Source organism: Antedon mediterranea, chromosome 1 (assembly GCF_964355755.1).
Source record: "Antedon mediterranea chromosome 1, ecAntMedi1.1, whole genome shotgun sequence".
Lineage (NCBI taxonomy): Eukaryota > Metazoa > Echinodermata > Crinoidea > Comatulida > Antedonidae > Antedon > Antedon mediterranea.
In genome coordinates, this window is record NC_092670.1 from 539,915 (window position 1) to 562,149 (window position 22,235).

The 22,235-nt window shown below is 33.8% G+C and overlaps 3 protein-coding genes across 5 annotated transcripts; 2 read left to right on the forward strand and 1 right to left on the reverse strand.

Annotated features, from left to right (window-relative positions):
- The first annotated feature begins 449 nt into the window (after positions 1 to 449).
- Positions 450 to 2,367, forward strand: LOC140045329 (nucleolar protein 12-like). The gene is made up of 5 exons (XM_072090187.1): positions 450 to 611; positions 935 to 1,095; positions 1,355 to 1,482; positions 1,760 to 1,872; positions 1,990 to 2,367. The coding sequence occupies exons 1-5, from the start codon at positions 511 to 513 to the stop codon at positions 2,147 to 2,149; spliced, it is 663 nt and encodes a 220-aa protein (XP_071946288.1). The 5' UTR covers positions 450 to 510; the 3' UTR covers positions 2,150 to 2,367.
- A 133-nt stretch (positions 2,368 to 2,500) lies between these two features.
- LOC140051815 (F-box and WD repeat domain containing protein 10B-like) lies at positions 2,501 to 11,468 on the forward strand. Of its 3 annotated transcripts, none has more exons than XR_011845555.1 (11): positions 2,501 to 2,596; positions 3,399 to 3,985; positions 5,439 to 5,887; positions 6,060 to 6,295; positions 6,644 to 6,847; positions 7,163 to 7,284; positions 7,508 to 7,656; positions 7,877 to 8,028; positions 8,210 to 8,368; positions 8,976 to 11,048; positions 11,094 to 11,468. XR_011845555.1 is itself a non-coding variant. In XM_072097144.1 (11 exons), the coding sequence occupies exons 2-11, from the start codon at positions 3,448 to 3,450 to the stop codon at positions 10,650 to 10,652; spliced, it is 3,639 nt and encodes a 1,212-aa protein (XP_071953245.1). In that variant the 5' UTR covers positions 2,501 to 2,596; positions 3,399 to 3,447; the 3' UTR covers positions 10,653 to 11,468. The 3 variants fall into 3 exon arrangements, 2 of the variants coding, with proteins under 2 accessions (XP_071953245.1, XP_071953237.1); XM_072097144.1 differs by having other exon boundaries at positions 8,976 to 10,573; positions 10,621 to 11,468; XM_072097136.1 differs by having other exon boundaries at positions 8,976 to 11,468.
- A 316-nt stretch (positions 11,469 to 11,784) lies between these two features.
- LOC140051835 (transmembrane protein 130-like) lies at positions 11,785 to 21,961 on the reverse strand. Its single transcript, XM_072097160.1, has 7 exons — positions 21,724 to 21,961; positions 21,030 to 21,323; positions 18,162 to 18,352; positions 17,719 to 17,848; positions 14,370 to 14,454; positions 13,882 to 14,084; positions 11,785 to 13,430 (listed from the first exon to the last, which is right to left on the reverse strand). Exons 1-7 carry the CDS (start codon positions 21,827 to 21,829, stop codon positions 13,159 to 13,161), a joined length of 1,281 nt encoding a protein of 426 aa, XP_071953261.1. The 5' UTR covers positions 21,830 to 21,961; the 3' UTR covers positions 11,785 to 13,158.
- Between the last annotated feature and the right edge of the window lie 274 nt (positions 21,962 to 22,235).

Below are 22,235 nucleotides of genomic sequence, written 5' to 3' on the forward strand. Positions count from 1 at the left end.
TAAGTATTGAAGTACAGTATAATTGAGATAATCGTGTCACAGTTGAAGAATGTTTTCGACTACGTACACATACACATTGGCTCAAGGAACAGGAGTAAGTTAATTTAAATAAAATAATTAAGTTTAAAAAATCGGGGCGAAACGACTTTGTCTATTTTAGCGATAGGAAACACATCATCATTCAGATGGTCTGGACACTTCTAGCAAATGTACATTTTTAGGTAATATAGTAAACTAAACGTCACTGTGACGAAACATTCATAAGAAGTCTATCTTAAAGGAAGAACATTAATTTTAGGCCTTTAGGCCAAGCTAGGCTTAGTACCTTATGTGTCGCTCGAGTTCCGTTTCGACGAAAATTTCTTCCTGAATTTTATTCTTTCAACTTTGACCTTGCTCGAAAAAAAACGTGTTTTGTTATGGTTGATTGATCACAAGAAGTCGGCGGCGTGCATGTGTGTGGTGTTTTTTTATTAGTTTTCTCATTTTATATTGCTTCTTAGTGCTGGTATGGGTGGTGCTTCAAAGGCAAAATCAAATTGGTTTAAGCAACGACATCCTAAAAACCGTGATAGTAAACTAATTTTAAAATTTGATGAGGATGACAGAAAGTAAGTGATGTTTTAAAGCTAGGCCTAGCCTAGCTAGGCCTACTATATACTATAAGCCTCCACGCGCGCGTCGGATAGAGAGGCAGCCTAGGCCAACATACTAGAGCCTGGCTGGTAGAGTTTATGATGGTATCAAGACGTGCTTGCTAACGTCATTTTGGATATGTTATGTTTAATGCCGTATTCATCATCGTTTTTAAAGTGTAAACCTGTTCATAAAATTAGTGATTTATATAGGTTTCGTTTATGGCATAAATAAATTATGTTGAAATAACTAAAAACTATTATATTTTTGAATACGCACATATTTTTGTTCATTTCAGTGAGTTCTTAACAGGTTTTCAACGAAGAAAAAAAGAACGAAGAGAATATGCTCAGAAAGTTGCTCTGGAGAAGAAAAAAGAGGAAAAACTTCAAGCAAGAAAAGAACGAAGGGAAGCCAAGAATGAGATGCTTAGCAACGCTAAACTTTTCTTTCCTAATGGTTAATATATTTACTAATTTTAACAGATTCCCAACAGAAAGCTTGAAATATTAAAGTATTGTATCAAAAAAGATTTTGTGTCTTTCAACTCAATTACATTTTTCCTGTTATAAGTCACTCTTATTATTAAATGGAAACTATTTTTTTCTCAACTGTTAATTTCAAATAATTATTTCTCTCCTTCTTGCACACAACAGAGTAAAAACATATTGCAATTACAATATTACATATTTCTTTTATAAACATGTTTTTTTTTCAGATATTGATAGTGAATTAAAACAGAAGGCCAAAGCAAATGTATATGATCATAAGCAACACACAGTGACAGTAACAACAATTACTAATGTAGACTTGCTGTCTGAACATGGAGGCTTAGGAACTAACAAGGTATAATCACCAGATTGTAATCAAGACTTTGAATAGTAATACTGTCAGAGCATGAGGCAGACGGGGCACTCATCTGGTCTGAAATTTTCACCACCCACCTAATTTCCTCAGCAGAGATCGTCATATTATATATTAATAATTGTATTTAAAGCATCTTTGCCTCGTCTGTTTTTAACCTCTTGCTAATGGCCTCGACTGTAACTATGATCGTATAGTGGATAAACAGAATGTTTAATTTTACAGAAATCCTAATGTATTTTTTTATTTCTCTTTGTAGTTTGAATCTGATGAGGAAGAAGTAAATAAGAGTGAAATCGATGAAGATTCCAGTAGCGATGGAGAGACTAAAATAAAGAAAAAGAAAAAATCTGAACTCGGCAAAAAGAAAAAGTATTGAATATTATTTTCATATCAACATTACAGTATTTTTATTGCAATTATTAAACCTTATTGATAATATAAATTATAGTTGCATTTATTTGTTGTTTTTCTTATTACACTTTACAGGCAACAACCAAATACAATAACAAGGCAGAAATTTTGGATGAATCTAAAAACCAGAAAACGTGAATTAAAAAAGCTTTCAAAAAGTGACCCACAAGCATTTAGTAAAAGTAAACAACAACAGAGAAGGCTTTTGAGGAGAAAGGGAGGACGTAAGAAGTGAAGAACCAAACAGAACATAAATTGCACTGTAGATAACAACTAATGTTGTTGAACCTTTTTGACAAATGGAATTGATGACATCAAAATAAAGATCAAAACATTGAATCATGACTTAATTTTCACAAATTATTTACTCATTGTTGGTTATGTGTACTTTATTGGGCAATTTTACTTGTTAAAGATGTATTGTCCCCCAAAATATGAAAAATAAAGATAAATACTGTACAATCAATCTATGAATAGGCTATTTTGTAGTTTTGTAAAAAGTCAGTTAAAAAAAATGTTGATCCTATATATGGCAAAAAGTTTTAACATACCGCCCTCTGTTGATTCAATCAATTATCTTGTTGCATGGAAACACAAGCGGTCTGAAGTCAATCAGAGCGACAAGACGAAGATTATTGTTTTTGTTTTAAACACCTCATTCATGAAAAGATAACTTGGGAAAGTAAGTAAGTTTGAATGAATTAGTAATCTCTGTAATTCTGATGAAATAATTAAACTTCAATTTTTAGTTAGTTCATGCGGCCCGGGTAGATTCCCGTCGGCACAGCGCGCGGGTCGGGGTTAATTAATGGCCATATGGAGGTATAAAATAAACCTCCATGATGGCCATGGGCATGGATGGGACTTTTATTAGCCGCCCGGCGGCCCAGCACCACAACCAGCAGCCACCAGCTAGAGAAGGAAGGACCTGCTATAATATAATTAAGAAAAGAAATTACAAACCAGATTTTTAAAATGAAAATAAAATCGGCCTAGTTGATCAGATTGGCGGCGCCCAGATTGGCTGGGTAATTCCATTCAGTTTATGTTTATAGGTTATGCCAAATAAATAACTTATTTAGAAAAAATACACTTTTATTTTAATAAAAGAATTTTTTTAAAGTTTAAAATTGTCAACTTCAGAGGACAAGGAAGGGAGATTTAAATTTTGTTTTTGTTTCTAAAGTAATTATTAATAAATATTTTAATATTATAGGCTAGTAGGACTCTTTACAATACAACATTGAAAAATGAATCACTATAGACCTACATACATTTTCAACTTCAGGAAAACCAATATCTAACACGTAAATATTATAATAAAATGTTACGTTTTTATCGAAATTTTTAGTTATTAATTTTTTAAAATTTTTTTAAAGTAAAAAATAAAGTTTATTTTTTGTAAAGTACTGTAAGTAAGATTTAATTTCTTTAAAAAAAAGGTAGGCCTAATTGTAAATTAACTAATTGATATATTTTTTCAGTACGTTGTTTAAGAAGATGGCATGATATGATTGATATTATTATTTGAAAATGAGACACCCACCACAAAACACAATCCAATATGAACTTAACATCGGGAAAGCCCCAGACCTACGATGCGTCCATAGCCAGGTTGCAACAACATGTGGTAACTGCGACTCATGTCAACTCGGTTCTAAACTCATCCAAACCAAAGAATGGTTCCTACGTGCTGGAGAAACGACACGACAGAAGTTCCTCCTCGGCATGGTTCAACGATCTCACAGTGCGGACCTTTTACGTTACATCGTTAACCTTCTAAAACCGCTTCTCTGTAAAGATTATACGTATGCACGGTCAAGAACGAATCCTAGTATAATTGGAGATTTCGCAGAGTTTTCATCCGAACGTGCATTACAGAAATCAGATATTGAAGATGCGATGCAGGAGTTATGGGATTGGTTTATAGAGGCAGGGTATTGGAGCAAAGCTAACTATATGCTTGGAGTTCTACAGAGCTGTAACGGAGACCTACTGTACAAGACGGCGACATTAGCACGTGTCATGCTCGCAAATGAACAGAAAGTAGAAGAAAAACGAAAAATGAATGGTTTGTAATTTTGTTCTATTATTTTTTTTTTAGTTTTAATTCTTATAAAAAAAAAAATAGCAATAAACACAATATATTCAGGATGAACCAATTAACCCGCAACACAAAAGAATTAAAATTCTTTTGTGTTGCGGGTTAAGTTTCCATGGAGTCGTAATTTAATCTTTAATTTAACCATGGACGTGTACTGAATACTTAATTAGTATTTTAATTTATTTGAGGATCTTTTTATTGCTCCTGTATTTTTTATTTTTGTTGGTTCAAAATTGACTTGATATGCTTAAAAAAAAACCATTTTCAAATCTCACTTGTTGACTATACAAATGTTCAGTTGGAATTCTTTCACTGTGAGTCATACCAAAAAAATGCTACCTTGCATAAAACAATATTTCTAACTTTTAAAAACATAAATTACAAGCACCAAGTTGGTCCTTGATTGTAGGTTGTCATGGCAACACAAAGTAATCTAATATTTCTAAATCTAAGTTTCCGTCCTAAATTTCCTTTATAATTTAAAGGATTAATGACCTGCATAGCAGCTAAACAGAAATCAATAAGGTACATCGCAACCTGTAATTAAATGGTAATCACTTTACTACCTAAATGAAAAAGCTCCATGACCTTCTATATTTTCAGATTTCTGTTATCCTTATAAATGGGTAATAATATAATGATTCATTCAGCATTTTGATCTTTATTTGTACATCATTAGGAATGATAATAACTTGATGATTTATAGTGAGGGGCAGATTAGGGGCTTTACTACATTCGATTACTGAGTCATCAGTCATTTTATTGTCTTTTTATTGTACTTATGTTTTTTTTAACAGTTAAAATAAAATTATAACTACTTTTTTATCTATTTTCAACAGACTTTATTATAAAGTATATTAGCACTGTTCCCCATTAAAAGTCCTGGGTCTGATATTATTATGCATAAAAGTGAATGATAAAGTAAACTGTACAGGATTTCCACTGGTATATTATCACTGGTATATTATCACTGGTATATTATCATAGACTCAACAATCCTACTATCAATTTACTTGTTCTTTGTTGCGCATTGATTGGCAACAATAGCAGACATCTGATCACCGTGTGTCTAGCAGGTGAAAAGCTGGAAATTAATATCACCAGAAAATAAGCCAAGCGTATATCTTCTTAGATTTAGGTTGATATTCTGCTTCGAAACTGCATATCACTTTTTACCTGAAGATAAGATAACTTTATTTCGTCCTCAAAACAAGTGAAAATAATAAAGATCTAAAACAATCCTAAAGTTATCAATATCAAGTCAAACTATCAACAAAATAGAATAATTATCTACCTACCTACTGTACTAAAACAATTTTATTGCAAACTATTTTTTTAATTTTCAAAACATAATGACGCTATTGTTAAATATAAGTGTGTACAAAAAATTGCTTAAAATATTCTGTATTTATATTTTTAGAACATGACGACATTGAATCCTTAGTGTCTACAGTGTATTCCTACGATTCTTACAAGTACCCTGAGCATGAGCTACTTAGTCTAACTAAACCGGCATACTATGAACCGATTACAAACCATCTAGCCACCGAAAACTTAGAACCAGACCATGTTCTTGTCGAGGACTACGATGATGATTTTGACGAGGTTTCACTAATGTCAGAATCTTCCATTGATCCAACCACCAGCATCATGCCAATGTCGAAGAGAGCCACAAGTGGAGTCGCCAAAAGACGCGATTTTATTCGTGATTTGCCAGTGTTTATTTCAAAGTATATTTTAAATTTCTTGGATCATGCTTCGTTAGCACAGTGTACCCGTGTGTCTACGGCGTGGCACGTTTTTGCGAAAGAAGTCCAAGATGAAAGAATTGTACACCAAGAACTAATAGAAGATGTTATGTTAATGCAGGTATAATATTAAAGCTTTAAATACTTCCCATATTTGTTAAATATTTGCAATTTGCTTAAATCAAGACTGTAATAATAATAAATATTCTTACCTGATTATTACATTGCCAGACCTTTAAACTTGCTCAATTGAGAAAGAAAAACTTAATTCATGAAAAATTTCCATTCCATAGGGTTCATCAGCTCAAGGAGGGAATCCAGTATATGCTAAGCACATTACAGTTCCGATACCGCAGCTTATTCCGGACACTGAAGACCCGCTTCCTTCGGATGTACCGCCTACAGTAGCTCACCATCGGAATGAGATTAATATGGAGATGAGCTACAGTGGGATTGTTACTGATGAGATCCCAATGGAAGAACGAAATGTGTATTGTGGTGGATATAATGTTATGGTGCTATCAGATCAGTATGTTTATTATTTGAAAATTGAAATGATACTAAAGATGAAAATAAGGAATATAGAATAGATAGTAGAGGAATGAAATAAATAATGTCAAGCTTTATTTGATGGCAATACATGAGTAGTATTATGGCAATATTAATATCGTGATTATGATAAAAATGGTTGATGGTTACGCTAACATAACATGATCAATACATATCAATAATTGTATGATTGCAATATAATCAGCTGACAAAAAAAAGTAAATATAAAAATACACAAAGATGAGAAATCAACACAGTAAATAAATTAGACTAATTTTGAGCATCAATTATTGGAATGGCTAAAAATCACATATATATTAATTCATAGGTATGATTTCAATCGAGTGGTTAACTACAACCATGGCAAACTGGCTGCAATTGGTTCATTTGATCGGCACATCAAATTTATTGATGTAGCCACGGGGAAACCGTACGGTCCTGTTATGACCGGCCATGCTGGATCTGTCCGATGCGTATACATTGATGAAAGTAGGGACTTTGTACTCAGTGGTAGTTATGATACCAGTATAAGGTGAGAAGAAACTTCCATTCCTAAGCCTAGCTAGGCCAGGCCTAAAGACCCGGGAGAGGACTACTTGGGTACTGTAGTGCATTGTCTTGTTATCATAATTTACCATAAAACGTTCATTTAAAACAAGGGAATGACCTGGTTTGATGTTTTTAAAGTAATTTATGCATTATTTTTACAAAACATAACAAATTGTAGGGAATAGGTCTTTAACTTGTTCACTGATGTGAGGTAAATAGTTGACTTGTGGTAAAGTATTGTATACAGCTAGTATTTCAATAGCTTCTGTACTAGAATTGGTTTTGTGTTAATTGTTAGATGTTGGGATCTAACATCAGGCCGTCCAATCAAGATATTCCATGGACATCAGGGAACCATTACCTGTTTGGATATGTTTGAAGATTTCATAGTGTCCGGAGGAAAAGATAATGAAGTCAAAGGTAAATAAAGAGTGTATTGCCTAAAAACTAGATCCGGTCTGGTGGTAAGTATTTCACATATTTTAAGTTAATATGTATTTCCCTCAAGTGGTATTCACTTAAGATAAGAGAATGTTTCTATTGTGTTTCTCTTATCCTCAGTTTGAATTGTTAACTAAGGCCAATGGTCCTTGTACTAGATAACAAATTTATCAAACCATGAAAAATTGTGCTTTATTTTAAGTTTGGAACTTAAACTCTGGAAAGTGTCTACGGACATTCAAACATCGGTGTCGAATACAAGCTGTGTCAATATATGGTGATCGGGTTGTCAGCGGATGTCAAGGGGGAAAGGTCAAAGTGTGGTCTATTAAAGATGCATGTTTAATCAAGGTACACATTGATGTTTCCAGGCAATCTGATGATTAACTATTATGATAACTATTGTTATTCTGAGACAGGAAATTTAAATACTAGAATTTAACAAAATCAACTTATCACATACTGATGTCCTGCAACTTGAATTATCATGAAATGTAGGCCTAACGCTCTTTTTTTGGATTAAAAAAATGTGTTATCTTAACAATATCTACTGTATGACTGTTTATTTCAGCGCTTAGACGGACCATTGGCGCACACTGGACCAATCCGGACAATAGAGATAGATAAATGGCACATAGCTACCGGAGGCAGCGATGGGTACGCATTTGTTTGGAGCGCCATTGGTAACCACAAAAAGGCAATTAGCTCAATGCGACATCCACTGTAAGTTTTGATCCTACATATTTTTTTCTAATTGGAAAACACTATTGCAGAATAATCTTGCCTAAGGATACAAGCAATGATCCACGATCAGTAATTCAACATCCAACACACTGCGCCCCATGCCCTCACAATATCATTGCGTACATTTTTATATTATGAAAACCATTGTTTTTACTTTCAGAGGTGTTCTGTGTCTCAACATCTCGTACCTACGTTTAGTAACAGGTTGCGAGGATGGAAAATTACGAATCTGGAATATACTAAAGGCTGAGTGCCTGCGAGTTTTACGTGGTAACAGTCGATCAGATCCTATCCTTAGCATATGTGCATGCAATGAAAGGTAAACTCTATCTACATCTTAAAATTCACTATAAATTAAATAAATACCCAACAGACTTCAGATGCACATTCTATACTAATATGCTAGCATGATGATGATACTAATATGCTAGCATGATGATGATACTAATATGCTAGCATGATGATGATACTAATATGCTAGCATGATGATGATACTAATATGCTAGCATGATGATGATACTAATATGCTAGCATGATGATGATACTAATATGCTAGCATGATGATGATACTAATAATATGCTAGCATGATGATGATACTAATATGCTAGCATGATGATGATACTAATATGCTAGCATGATGATGATACTAATATGCTAGCATGATGATACTAATATGCTAGCATGATGATGATACTAATATGCTAGCATGATGATGATACTAATATGCTAGCATGATGATGATACTAATTATTATGTAATTCGTTGATTGTAAACCAGTACATATCAGTATTTGTATATTATTATGTAATTCGTTGATTGTAAACCAGTACATATCAGTATTTGTATATTATTACCAGTACATATCAATATACTAATCGAAACTAGAGGAAAATGTTTCACTAATATTATTCTCTTCAATTTATAGACTGGTGCTAAATACCATCAACAATTTGTTAATCCTAAACTTTGAAGAAGTGAAATGGGATTATGACCAATTAGAAGAAAAAATTGAATTACTTCGGTATAAAAACCATTACAAAGACGCACCATTACGGCACCACTCATATTCTTACGTTCGTGCTCAGCGCAGTGAACGGGCACAATCAGCCAATCCCAAGGTTTTAAAACATAGCCAATCAGATCCACAGATTAAGCATGCCAGTTTGAATAGATCCAGGGCTCAAAGTTTGCCTCACAGTACACGAGGGTTGAGTGCAAACAACCGGAAGAGGGCAGAGTTCGTACAGAAGGTTGTAAAGGAGGTCAGTCTGACGCAAAGTCTAACAGGCAGCGTTTATCACAATACACAGGCTTCGGAGTCAAGGCCTGGAACGGCTGTTCACAAGGGAAATGTTTCAAGGCCTCAAAGTGTGGCCTTAACACACAACTCATTCAAATCTAATCTCGGCATGTCTAGATGCAGCAATCAAAAAATATTGCGCCCTCCTACAGGTATGTCAATTGTGTCACGACCTCCGACAGGATTGTCGTTTGTATCTCGGCCTCCTACTGGGATGTCGATAGCGAATACCAGTCCTGTTTCACGGCCACCCACAGGAATGTCGAGGTCGAATACCCGCAATGACTTGCATAGTCCAACAGGTATTCTCAAGAATATGTCCACAAGGCCTCGTACCGCTTTATCTAACATAGATCAAATAAAACGAAACAAAATGCAGTCTGCAAAGAGAGTACAAAGTGCCCCAGTGGGGGTGACCTTTAGACCAGATTCATATTTATCATATTCTGAAAGCAAAGCTTTGTATCGTTCAAAACTACGAACAATGGGACGAGAAACACCTCAAGACCAATTGTTATTAACTGTCAATTCTATCGAAAGCTCAAAACAAAACAATGAACTTGTGCGGAATACTACCCACAATGCCAAGGAGATTGACTGTGGTGTGCGAGTAGTTGGCATAAGTGACCTGCCTAAAACAAGGTCAGTTATACGTAGAGCTTTCCTCACAAAACAAACAGATAGAGTCAAGGAAAAAGATGTTTTAATAACAAAAATACAGTCAGTTCCTGCTGATAAACTGCCATTTGAAAGTATACATCCAAAGAACGTAAAGACGAGCATTCCAGAAGTACAAGTGATTCGACCAAATACAGCAGAAACAATCAGAATGGCGGACATCACCAAACACAAAGCGTTAAGATCAAGCAGTGCTGGACCGGTCCTGAGACAAACCGCTCACTTCAGCAATCTGCCACAAAAAGAAGTTCCAAAACAGAAAAAATACCATGGCTACAAGACGTCTTCAACTGCAGATATTGACCCTATCCCGATGTTTATTGGGGAAAGCAAGGCCGCGCGGAAAGTAAAGCCGCCGTACCTCAATGCCCCCGACTCCACAGTTACGGACCCACTCGCAGTTGGTGGAAATTTTAAAATCAGAACCAGAGCGCAAACTAATGATTATTTAACTTATGTTACTGGACTGCAAAAACAACACAGGGAAAATGAAGTCTTAAAAGCTGAGAGAAAACAACAAAAACTGTGGCTGAGGATGGCTACAGGTGGTAGACCAGTAAATGTTGGTACTGGGTGATGAGGATGGCTACAGGTGGTAGACCAGTAAATGTTGGTACTGGGTGATGTGCAGTAATTTCACGCAATTCATTCTAATCTAATGTTAATTCATAAAAGTTTTATAATGCAAATAACACCAACAAGATGCTATTTAATTATAAATGTTGATACAAATGTTTTACGTAAATGAAATGAAAAAGAAATTGTCAATTACTATGCAAGCTAATACCAAATATAAATTTAAGGTGCAATTTTTTTAATGTTTAAACTAATAATAGAAAGCGATAACGACGCGTTTTTCATATTTTAAATATAAAGATAATATTGCATAAGAAACAAAGTATTGTATGTATATTTTATGCATAATTATAATTGATATTGTATATATTCTTGTATATTGTTGGGCCGATCAGATAGGTATAGGATGCAGGGTGTACACTATTGGGTGGGGTGATCAGATAGGTATAGGATGCAGGCTGTACACTATTGGGTGGGCCGATCAGATAGGTATAGGATGCAGGGTGTACACTATTGGGTAAATATAGGGTGCTATTTAGATGCTACAATGAAGCCTAGGTTAAAGCATGCAATTGTTTGCATTTGATATCTACAAACTAGTCATGAAACATTATTTTCAGACAATCCAATGATCCTTACGAATGTTATGTGTGTTCACACTTACTAGTGTGAACTCTTATGCAAGCTTAAGCTGATCCGAGTTACATCAGCGCCTGTGACCAGTTGACACTTTTATAGCTCAGATTTACCTCTGATATAACTGATAGGTTTCAGAATATAACAACACTTCTTATCCAATCATACTGTATAACAGAGGTTTAACTGATTGCATTTCAACAAGCTGAACGGCAATATAACTCCGATAGACTAAGATAAGAGTGTAAACATAGCTTTAAATTGATCTAATTATTTTAAGGTTTTTTTTTTCAATTCATATACAAAACAACATTTCAACAAATGTTTACATTTATTGTAAGCAACCATACTCTTTAAAATAATATTCAAATATACATTATTTGTTTAAATATCAGATATACATAATAGTTTATGTAAATACATAAGGATAAAGAAAAAACATTTATTGTAATTCTCAAATAACTGTTGAAATAAATGCAGTAGTCTGTATGTGCATATGTAATCTTTGGTGCCGCATTGTCATCTTGTTCAACCAAGCATGCAATATATAATTTTAAATACTAAACCGCTACAATAAAATATGGCACTACAAGATAATGATATATGTTGAGTGCAGCGATGTGTGTGTGGCATATTTATTAATGTACAGTACTTAATAATTATCAATTATTGCACAAAAATGTGTATATAATTCTACTTTATCCTGAACCTTTCTTGATTATTACAGAGTTTATAAATAGTACTGTCATGTCAACGAAGAAACATAACCAAATATTTTTATTATGAAAAATAGCTTTTTTTTCCTCAAGTGAAGCATTTATATTTTCATATTTATACATGATACATGATACCTGTTGTATTTATAAGAAATTTGCATAGAACCCTTTAAATAAGGGTTATTTGATAATGTTTACCTGTACTTGCACAAAAATACTGTATTAGATAATACTTTACACATCCTATACTAACAAGAAAATCACATTTTTGCGAGATTCTCACAACCTATATTAACATGTAAAATGCATCTTTTGTGAGAATCGCACATCCTATACTAAAAAGTAAAATGCATGTTTTGCGAGACGCACATATCCTATACTAACAAGTAAAATGCATGTTTTGCGAGACGCACATATCCTATACTAACAAGTAAAATGCATGTTTTGCGAGACGCACATATCCTATACTAACAAGTAAAATGCATGTTTTGCTATACTAATACAACATGCATTTTGTGACGATTAAATATGAACTACTTGCTTTCTCACAACGCATACTAATATCATTGATACACCATCAAATGTTTCATCACTCACTCAATTCGTACCTCTAGACTAAACATTACATTCTTGCTGGACTTATTGCATAATATTTACATCCTGCCAACTAAACTCTTGCAAAATATAGTGTATGAATATAATCTATTATTTCTTTGGAATTCTTATTCGCTCATTTATTTTTTTGTAAATTTTAGTGTACCTTAGTTTGATTTTATAATTTAGTAAACCGAAACTTTGTAACCATTTGGAAACAATATTAAAACATTAACATGACATGAATGTTTACAATATTAAAACATAACATGACATGAATGTTTACTAAAATGTAATGTATGCTACATTGAACCTTAGTGCAGTAAGTTAGTAGTTTTAAAAAGTTGTGTTTAAAAATGTTGTATGTACATAACAAGTTGATGCGCGCAAATATTTAAACGTCACACAATTAAACCCACATGACATTAAAAAAATATTACTTGTTTTTTGTTTTTTTCTGTCCACCGATGGACTAGCTAGCATCACATTTAGTCAAGCTGAAGAAACAGGATTGTTACTATAGCAGTGATCAGTGACCATCTTGGACTACCCGAAAGTCGTCAATCTAAGAGCTAGTCCGGTTTTATTAAAAATAACTTTTAAATTTCTCACATTGAAATCAAAGGCTTATATTCTGCTTTCTCTTTTCCATCTTTTGCTACTTTTTTGGATACAAGTTTATAAGTATTTTTAACGTTTTTTGCAAATTTTTTAAACGTTTTGTTATGGTTTTCTTCTTGAAAATCAAAGTTTGCGACCTCAACGTGCCTCCTTCGCGACCTTTTGACCTGCTGAGCCACGAGAAGAATTGATATAAAGCAGGCAAAGACGCCAAACACAATACCTACTGTGATAGCTATCGCTTTTTGATGTGGTAATACTGTGGATAAATAAAAAAAATGTTCATATTTTGAGTTTTGGAGTAAAAGAGTCCAGTATATTTTTACTCTTGAAGGACATGCAGTACAATCAATTCTAAAAAAAAACCTCATCAAATCAGTGCAGGTAGGTAGCGTTCTAATTTGCTAAGGTAACTTATAGGTTCAGGTGTAGTTTGGTTATCAATCTACTGTAATACTAGACTTTGGGCATCTATAACAATTTATTTACCCTATCCACTGTAATACTAGACAATGGACATCAATTGCTTTACCCTATCCACTGTGATAAACACTGGAATGCACTTTAGACTATAAATTCTAGGAAATTAGCTCTAGTCGCAGTAGCCTTGGACAAAGATTTAAATAATTGTAATTTTAATTCCTTTTTTGACCAGTGCCACATAGCATAAACTTAAGCAAGACTTACATAACAAAAGACAATGGACTTACCTTGCTTGACTTTGATGTTAGTAGCTACATTAAAGTTGCTAACATCATTAGCAACATTTACACTCAGACAGTGTGTCCCCGAGTCATTGAAGCGGAACTCAATGGTTGCTGAATGATTATATTGCATTACTGGATTGCATTCATCTGTAGCGCCCTCACATGTTGAGTTAGAATGCAAACGACTACATAGATAAGCAGGAAGACTAGAAAAACAAAAAAGTGTTCAACAACATGACTGATGACTGCTGTGGTGACAACGTACTGTGGTTTTTTTACTATTTTAGACAGATTCGAACACAGGATTTGAGAATGACAAGAAGGTAAACCACCTACCTAATATTGAATGTAATAATAACCCATTTTCATGACAAAACAATACAAATAAACAATACAAATAAACATGAATGAACAATGTCTAAACCATTTGGAAATTATGAGGAAAAAAAATAAATGATCACCACCGAATAGTAGAGTTTTATTTTGCTTACCTTCCTTCCCATGTAACCGTGTAATTGTGAGTCTCTCCTTCTGAAACTTTGAAACTACCACTTATTAAAACATTACTGATTTTATCTGCAGGAAAAAAATTGATTCATAAATTACATAATAACAACACTGTTACGTAAAGCAAAGTAATGTCAAAGGTCACCTTGGCATATTTGTATTTTTGTAATAAATTTCAAATTATCGCACACAGTTTATCATAAATTAATTTCAATTCTAGTCAATTAATTCATGATTACACTGGAATAAATGAGTACACTTTAACAAACAAAACTAAGTTCAAAGTTCATATTATTCCAGTATTCTGTGATTTGCAATATCAACATTTGTTTAAGTTTCTATTAGATGTCTTTCTCGCATACTTGGAGTCGTACACATTTCGTATGACTGAAGAAAGTGAAACATGAAAGCTAAAAACTGCATAATATATATTTTTGTTTTAAATGCTCATTTTTATACTGTATCTTCTTTTTTTATACATTAAAGTAACATTGATTGTAGTGTAGTAGCTTAAGTACTCTGATTGTAGTGTAGTAGCTTAAGGCCGGTGCACACCGAACGCGAAGCCGCGAAGCGTCATGCGTCACGCGTCATTCGACGGATCGCTTTGAAAGTTGAATTGTCATGCGTCTATTAGTTTTTCTTGTCGGTTCCCACTAAACGCGTCACGATGTGCTGATTCGTCGCGATTGCTAGGCCTAGGAGATAGTGGGTTGGCCAATAATACAATGCTACATTTAAAATAATCAGAGAAGATGACTCTGAAGTATTTCCTATGTAAGTTTAACCAGAGAAGAGGTAAATTAAAATGTAATTTAACTCTTCCCTGGTTACACCAATCACAGTGTTTGGTTTTGGTGAGAAAATGTTATCCTTTTCCAAAGCCTGAAATGTGCATGATTGTATGTATATATCACAAGAACAGAAGAAGATGTATCCAATATCAATACAGTTACAAGAATTAAAGCATTTATTGCATGTTGATTACACGTACATATGTGATCTGCTGACTGTATTTATTAGTGGTGTTACAAATATCTTTCAACAGAGGTTATTATAACCATATAAAACATTTCATATAAACACGAACTGGGAATCTTCCTGGGTTTGTTACTTTCAAATATAAACTATAGGCCTAATATTAATGTAAAGTTTTCACATTCATTTTCTAATTATTATTAAATATTATATTATTCATGACAAAACATACAGTTTTTTTCTCATTTGATTAAATGTAATAAATATCCCTAACTCATATTTACACTGTATATTATCTTATGACTTTTTCACATAAATACACTTATTGAAATAGTGAATCATTGTTTTTAAAGGTATCATTAAATATCAACCATATTTTCTTTTTTACTATTCCTGAATACTTTCGCAAAATAATATCAAAATAATAAATTAAAAATGTATCATCCCAAAAAAAAATGAAAATTGAAGAAATATTATTATTGTTAAAAGTGAATAACTAACCCTAAAGTGTTATACTGTATTACACACAACGAAAATGTTTTAAATTATATTTTCAGGAAGACAATATATCTTGTCCAAAAAATGACACTAAACTTAAAGATGTATTGTCCCATAGAATCATGAAAAATGAAAATGATTAAAATCAAATTTGAATAGGACATTTTGTAGTTTTAACAAAGTTAATCACTTACATAGAAAAAAAAATCCCAACAAACTTTTGTTTTCACTTATAAAATGAAAAAAATTCCATTAGCTGGCAGCCAATTTGACTATTTTTTTAGTATTGGAGTATAACAAAACATATACATATATTTCTATGTGTTCTCTATTGCTAAAAAAAGACATTAAGTTCAGCTTTCCTTCTATAACCACTTAATAAATACTAGTTACAGTCCAACTCCTCCTTAATCTCTTCCATTTTCTATAAAAAAAATGAAACAAGTATTAAAAAATTGCTATAGTAAGGCATATTGCTCAAATCATTTTTTCTGGCCAATGTATGTCACCAACTGACATACACATTTGAAAAAAGTCTATACAAACCTGTGTCAGCCTCATAATTGCCAGTCCACGTTTTTGAGGAGCAATTGCTCTTAATTCCATGGCAATATAGGCCTACTGGCCGCTTAAACTACTAGCTTGGTCATTGGTGGAGTTTGTATAAACGCTGGTAATAGCCTGAAGGATCCAATTTATCAATGTTCATCTAATTGACCTAAAAGAAACAAAAACAACAGTATTTATGTATTAATATTACTACTAGGCCTATCCTAGCCTTACAACACTAAATCAACTAAATATTAGGCCTATAAATATTAATTAATAATAATAAGTAGCCTAGGCCTAGGCTAAACCTAGCCTAGCCTAGTAGGCTACTGTACTCATTTATTTGTAGGCTTAACCTAGGCTAGGCCTGGCCTAGCCTACTAGGGTATATGTAGCCTAGGCTAGCTAGGTAGGCCTAGCTAGGCCCTAGTATGGCCTAAACCTAGGTAGGCTAGAAATAGAAGGCTTGCCAACTCACTTTACAAATTGATCTCTGACGCGTTTTAGGCCTAGTTTTTCTGGCATTCTTCTACACAGATGTTTGTCTGAAATTATTGTCTTCATGCATTAATCCTTATGTTTCTGTCTGTGTATGACTTACTTCCCTTATCGTAAAGACATGAAGGGTAAGTATTTCCATAAAGACCTCGCTCGTCAGCCACCATTTTTTTGCCGTCGGTGTCGTCGATGAGAGATATTCCTGACTTCTGATTGGTTGACGAACGCAAACCGCGCTCGCGACGCCTCAAAAAGTTGACCAAGGTTCAACTTTTGAAAATTCGCGTGCGAAGCCTTCGCTGCTGTCGTTTTCAACGCGTTGAAGTTGAAATTCGACTATCGTACACTGTTCGCTTGTACGTTCACACTGGAAGCGTCCGTCGCCTGCCGCGTGCGTCACTTTTTAACGCGAAATTCGCGGCTTCACGTTTGGTGTGCACCGGCCTTTAAGTACTCTGATGAACACAGATTGTAGTTTAGTAGCTTAAGTACTCTGATGAACACAGATTGTAGTTTAGTAGCTTAAGTACTCTGATGAACACTGATTGTAGTGTGTAGTAGCTTAAGTACTCTGATGAACACTGATTGTAGTTTAGTAGCTTAAGTACTCTGATGAACACTGATTGTAGTTTAGTAGCTTAAGTACTCTGATGAACACTGATTGTAGTTTAGTAGCTTAAGTACTCTGATGAACACTGATTGTAGTTTAGTAGCTTAAGTACTCCGATGAACACAGATTGTAGTGTAGTAGCTTAAGCACTCTGATGAAAGTAAAAGATTCTAGCACAAGACCAACATTACAAAGCTTACCTTTTAAATCTATCAAAGATGTAAAATATCCTATTTTTTTAGAATAAAATTCTAACCCTGGTACAAATGCTGTAATATTGACACCAACATCATACTGTAATGGCATGGTGAAGTTGTATACAATATCTGGCTGTAGAAAATGAATGAAATTGTAATAGCGATATAGAAAACATAGTGGCATTATTCTGCTGTTTGGCAGAAAGTTATGGGCTGCGGCTAGCAAAGTTGTGAGGACCAACACACACAAGGGTAACAGCCAAAAAAGGACAATCAATAGATTATAAGAAATTAATAGTCCATTTTGGTTTTTTTATATTATTATGATGATCAAATTATAAAAAAAAAATTAATTCACATTTCTGTAGCCTCTCCTTTCATTGGCACTTTTCTGACTTTGTAATTATTTAGGAAAAAAATTCATTTTAAAATGCTGATCAATTTACCTGATTAAAAGTAGTTAGTTGATAGACGTCTGCAATGTTCCATTCATATACAATATCAGCGTTTTCAAGGTACCCAGAAGGATCATAAACATTTGCTACAATTTCTAAAGATTGATTTGTTTCAAAAATGTTTTTATTCAAATTTGTAGAATTATTTCCTTGTGAAAATTCCAAGCTACCAGTCAAATGCTCTGAAAAAGAATTCACATGGTTAATATTTAAGATTGTCGAGGCCAAAACAAATCAACTTACCTAAGCCCTAGTATAATATGAGCAACTACCTAAGCCCTAGTATAATATGAGCAACTTACCTAAGCCCTAGTATAATATGAGCAACTACCTAAGCCCTAGTATAATATGAGCAACTACCTAAGCCCTAGTATAATATGAGCAACTCCAAATAAAGAGACACATGTTGAGAATCTGATTTAAAAAAATTATTTGATCATTTTCAAGAAACTTTTTGAAGATGTCTAGGAGTTACCTTTCTAAACTTATTCATTTGTATAAGTGTTTATTGGCCTAGTTTAAGGTGCTATGTTATTCATTTGTATAAGTGTTTATTGGCCTAGTTTAAGGTGCTATGTTATTCATTTGTGTAAGTGTTTATTGGCCTAGTTTAAGGTGCTATGTTTTTCAGTTCATACAATTGTAATGTACAGTTAGTACAGTAGATGAATAACGAAATATTTGGATTTTATTTTATTTTCATACTGTAACTGGCTAGATAAAAACCGAAAGTCAAAGTAATAAAAAAAAATGTGCATAACAACTAAATAAAAACAACTTTTTGCTTTCAGTTGTAAGATATGACTTTTATAAAAGTAAAGCTGATTTTGGTCAATCTGATTTTGGTCAAGCTATTAAATCCTTTTTTGAGCACAAAAGTCTAAATACAAAAGAAACAAAGCTCCTCTCTTTCTGACAAACTATTATTACCTTATTAGGTTAATGGCAGCTAAATCCTTAAGAACAACAAAGGTAATTACAATGAGAGTGAACCTCTTACAAATTGCACAATGAAAATGAACCATGGTAATCTTAATTTACTGTACTGTGTTTTACATAATTACTTGGAAAGACAATTAGACAACCGGGGTGTTTTCTACAGATGGATACCTAGGTCTTAAAAACTCAGGGCCAGAAAGTAGAGAAGAAATAATTTGCATTTAAAATGTTTAAACTAAACACATACAAAAGAACGCCGTGGTTAGGATTCCGGCACCGGAACTCAACTGCCCACCACACGCTATTGCGCATGTTTAGAGCTCTGGGAAGTGAATAATTATAGCTTGTGCCACACTGCACACCACACTACCACTGCTGAGGGCTGAGAGTCGGAGTGTTAGGATTTACTGTAGCCTAGTTAGTCGTTGCGCGAGCGAGAGAGCGATGGATTAAACTTGGCCTAGGCCATACATGAATTAATAATTAAAATACGAATACGCCAGGCGCCACGCGTTAAAATAATTATTATGATATTAATAATAATTGGTATATCTATCTACCGTAAGAATCGTAATGCTGTATTTAGCGTTGCGACCCCGACTTCCCGAACAGTTTTTTTCACATCCACGCGGTGGCTGCCGTCAATAAATTAACTTGTGATTGCATGTTATGTACAGTTATAATGCGTTATATGAAATCTTTTATTTTGTACTTGAAAAATCATAAAACTAGTCAACTCATGTAATTATATAATTCATAATTAGGCCCTATATGAAGTTTATATATGAATGAAGCAACCACTTTTTAATTACAAAATAAATAGGCCCACTGGTCACGTCTAGCTGGTAGGCCTAGCCAAAGAATATATATCACAAGAATGAGTAATCGGCGATTTTCCCTGTAACAGTAATATTGTCCATGTGGTAGGGCGCCGCCATAAGTGTGGATGTATCTGGGATGTATACAACTTTTTGTGACGGTTTCAATAATCAAAGGCTAGACCACCGGTAGTATTTTCATGATAAAAAATGTTATCAACTACATGCCAACATCATGTTAAATACTATTTGGATATTTAATTGTTCGTTTTATGCAATTTATTTAGTAAAAACTGCCGTATAAACAGTTTGCTTTATCAACCGGGCGCTACGATAGCGTGACCGGGCGTGTTGGTGTTTACGCGTTTTCACGAAGGATTGTTTAATAATATTCCTATATTTAACTTGTTTATGGTAAAACAAATAAATGTTAATAACATTTAACATTTTGTCCTATTAATAACATGTATTTTATACTAATTTATATCATAAAAACAATACTTAAATTACCGGGCGTAGAGTAGTACACGGCAATGGTAAAGAATAGGCCGTGCTGAGTAACGATTCATTGATTTTTGGTGTTGCTGTGTTAGGCCTTTTTTGTGAACTAACTTAGCATGTTAGTAAATAATTGTCTGTAAAAGTGAATGTACACTAGTTTGTTAATAAATATGTATTATAAAATAGTTTACAATTGCAAAAACTATTATCATAATTCTATTTAATGTGACATGTATAATATCTATTAAATCAAGTCTTATTTAGTATGTATACATCCGCCCTTATGAGGGCGGGCATCACTCACTGGAGCTCTCTGTTACAAATTTCTCATGCAAAAATCGCGGAATACTCATTCTTGTGATATATATTCTTTGGCCCAGCCTAGTATTTACTATTAGTGGATCCCGTTATTAGTCGGCATCTACGCTAGTTCGCCGTGGCGGAGCTATGAAATGATCCATCGCTGTTGAGTCACCGATTACCGGCGCTCTGGGCATGCGCAATAGCGTGTCGGATTCCCTAACGGTTGGCAGTTGAGTTCCGGTGCCGGAATCCTAACCACGGCGAAAGAAATAACATTAAGGTACTGTATGCTAATTACCTGTAACATTAAAGAATGTTTTATTTGTTGCATAAAATAAACTATTCTGTTTATTTGTTACAGAAACTTCCACAGTACGTTTTTCTGCCTTCAAATATGATTGTGTATAATTTGAAGTTGTTGCGTTTGATGCATCAGTGGAAGGATGTTCATCATAGTCTGTCCAGATGTAAACATATTCACCAGCTCCTAAATCGTTACCATCATCATCTACCAGTCGAGCAAAGCATGTTACAGTTGATCCAACTAAGCCTGGTCCATTATTTGTTAAAATTATTGTTGCACGTTCAATAACTGGTGAATGAAATATTAAACAATAAATTTTTCCATATTAATGTATAAATACTGTACTGTACATATTTTTTAATATTTTAAAATTTCTAAGAAATACTATCCTGGTATGGTTCTGCTTCACTGTGCACGTTTTGTACCATTTTGTACAATTTGAACCCACTTGTTGTTTAAAAATAAAATTGTGTGCGCGTAAGAAATTAAAACCAGTTATTTTATTTATGTTACAATAAAAGTATTTATTCATTGCTGATAACACTCGCACTTCTTGTGATATGGGAGGTCATGGCTTTGAATTAGTTTAGTCACAGTTGACAAATCCTCAATCCTCCTACATGATATGTGCCTAGGCCTAATTAGGCCTAGCTTAATCAGATTTATGATTCATTGATCTCGATCTTACCTGGGCCTGGTCCTTCAACATTGTCCTTCGCTTCTGCTGTCGACAGGGCTAGGCCTAGGCTTAGGCCTGATACAAAGACTACGGCACAGTAAATAACAATATTCATGACTTACTGCTGAACATTAAAAGTAACACTAACCATTTGCGAATGTTCAATTTAGTTTTACATTATTTAAGCGATTTCTTTCAACTGAAAAAGTTTTGTTTTGTTTTCGCTTTTGTCGCGCGAGTTTGGAGATCGATCACAAGTTTTGTAAAATATGGAACGCCAAAACAGCATTTTGAAATACTACACTACCTGTTCAGTAAAACTTTTGCTAGAGAGTACAGTATTAGATCCTGTTCCGAATGTGAGCACTGTTTCAATAATTTGACACTACAGTATGATTTGTATTACAGTATACACACTACAATAGGCTAAGCCATATATTTAACTGCAATTTGGGATTGTGTAGATTTGAATTTATTTATTAAATTACAAAGTCACTACATTTACTTAATTTATTCCGGCA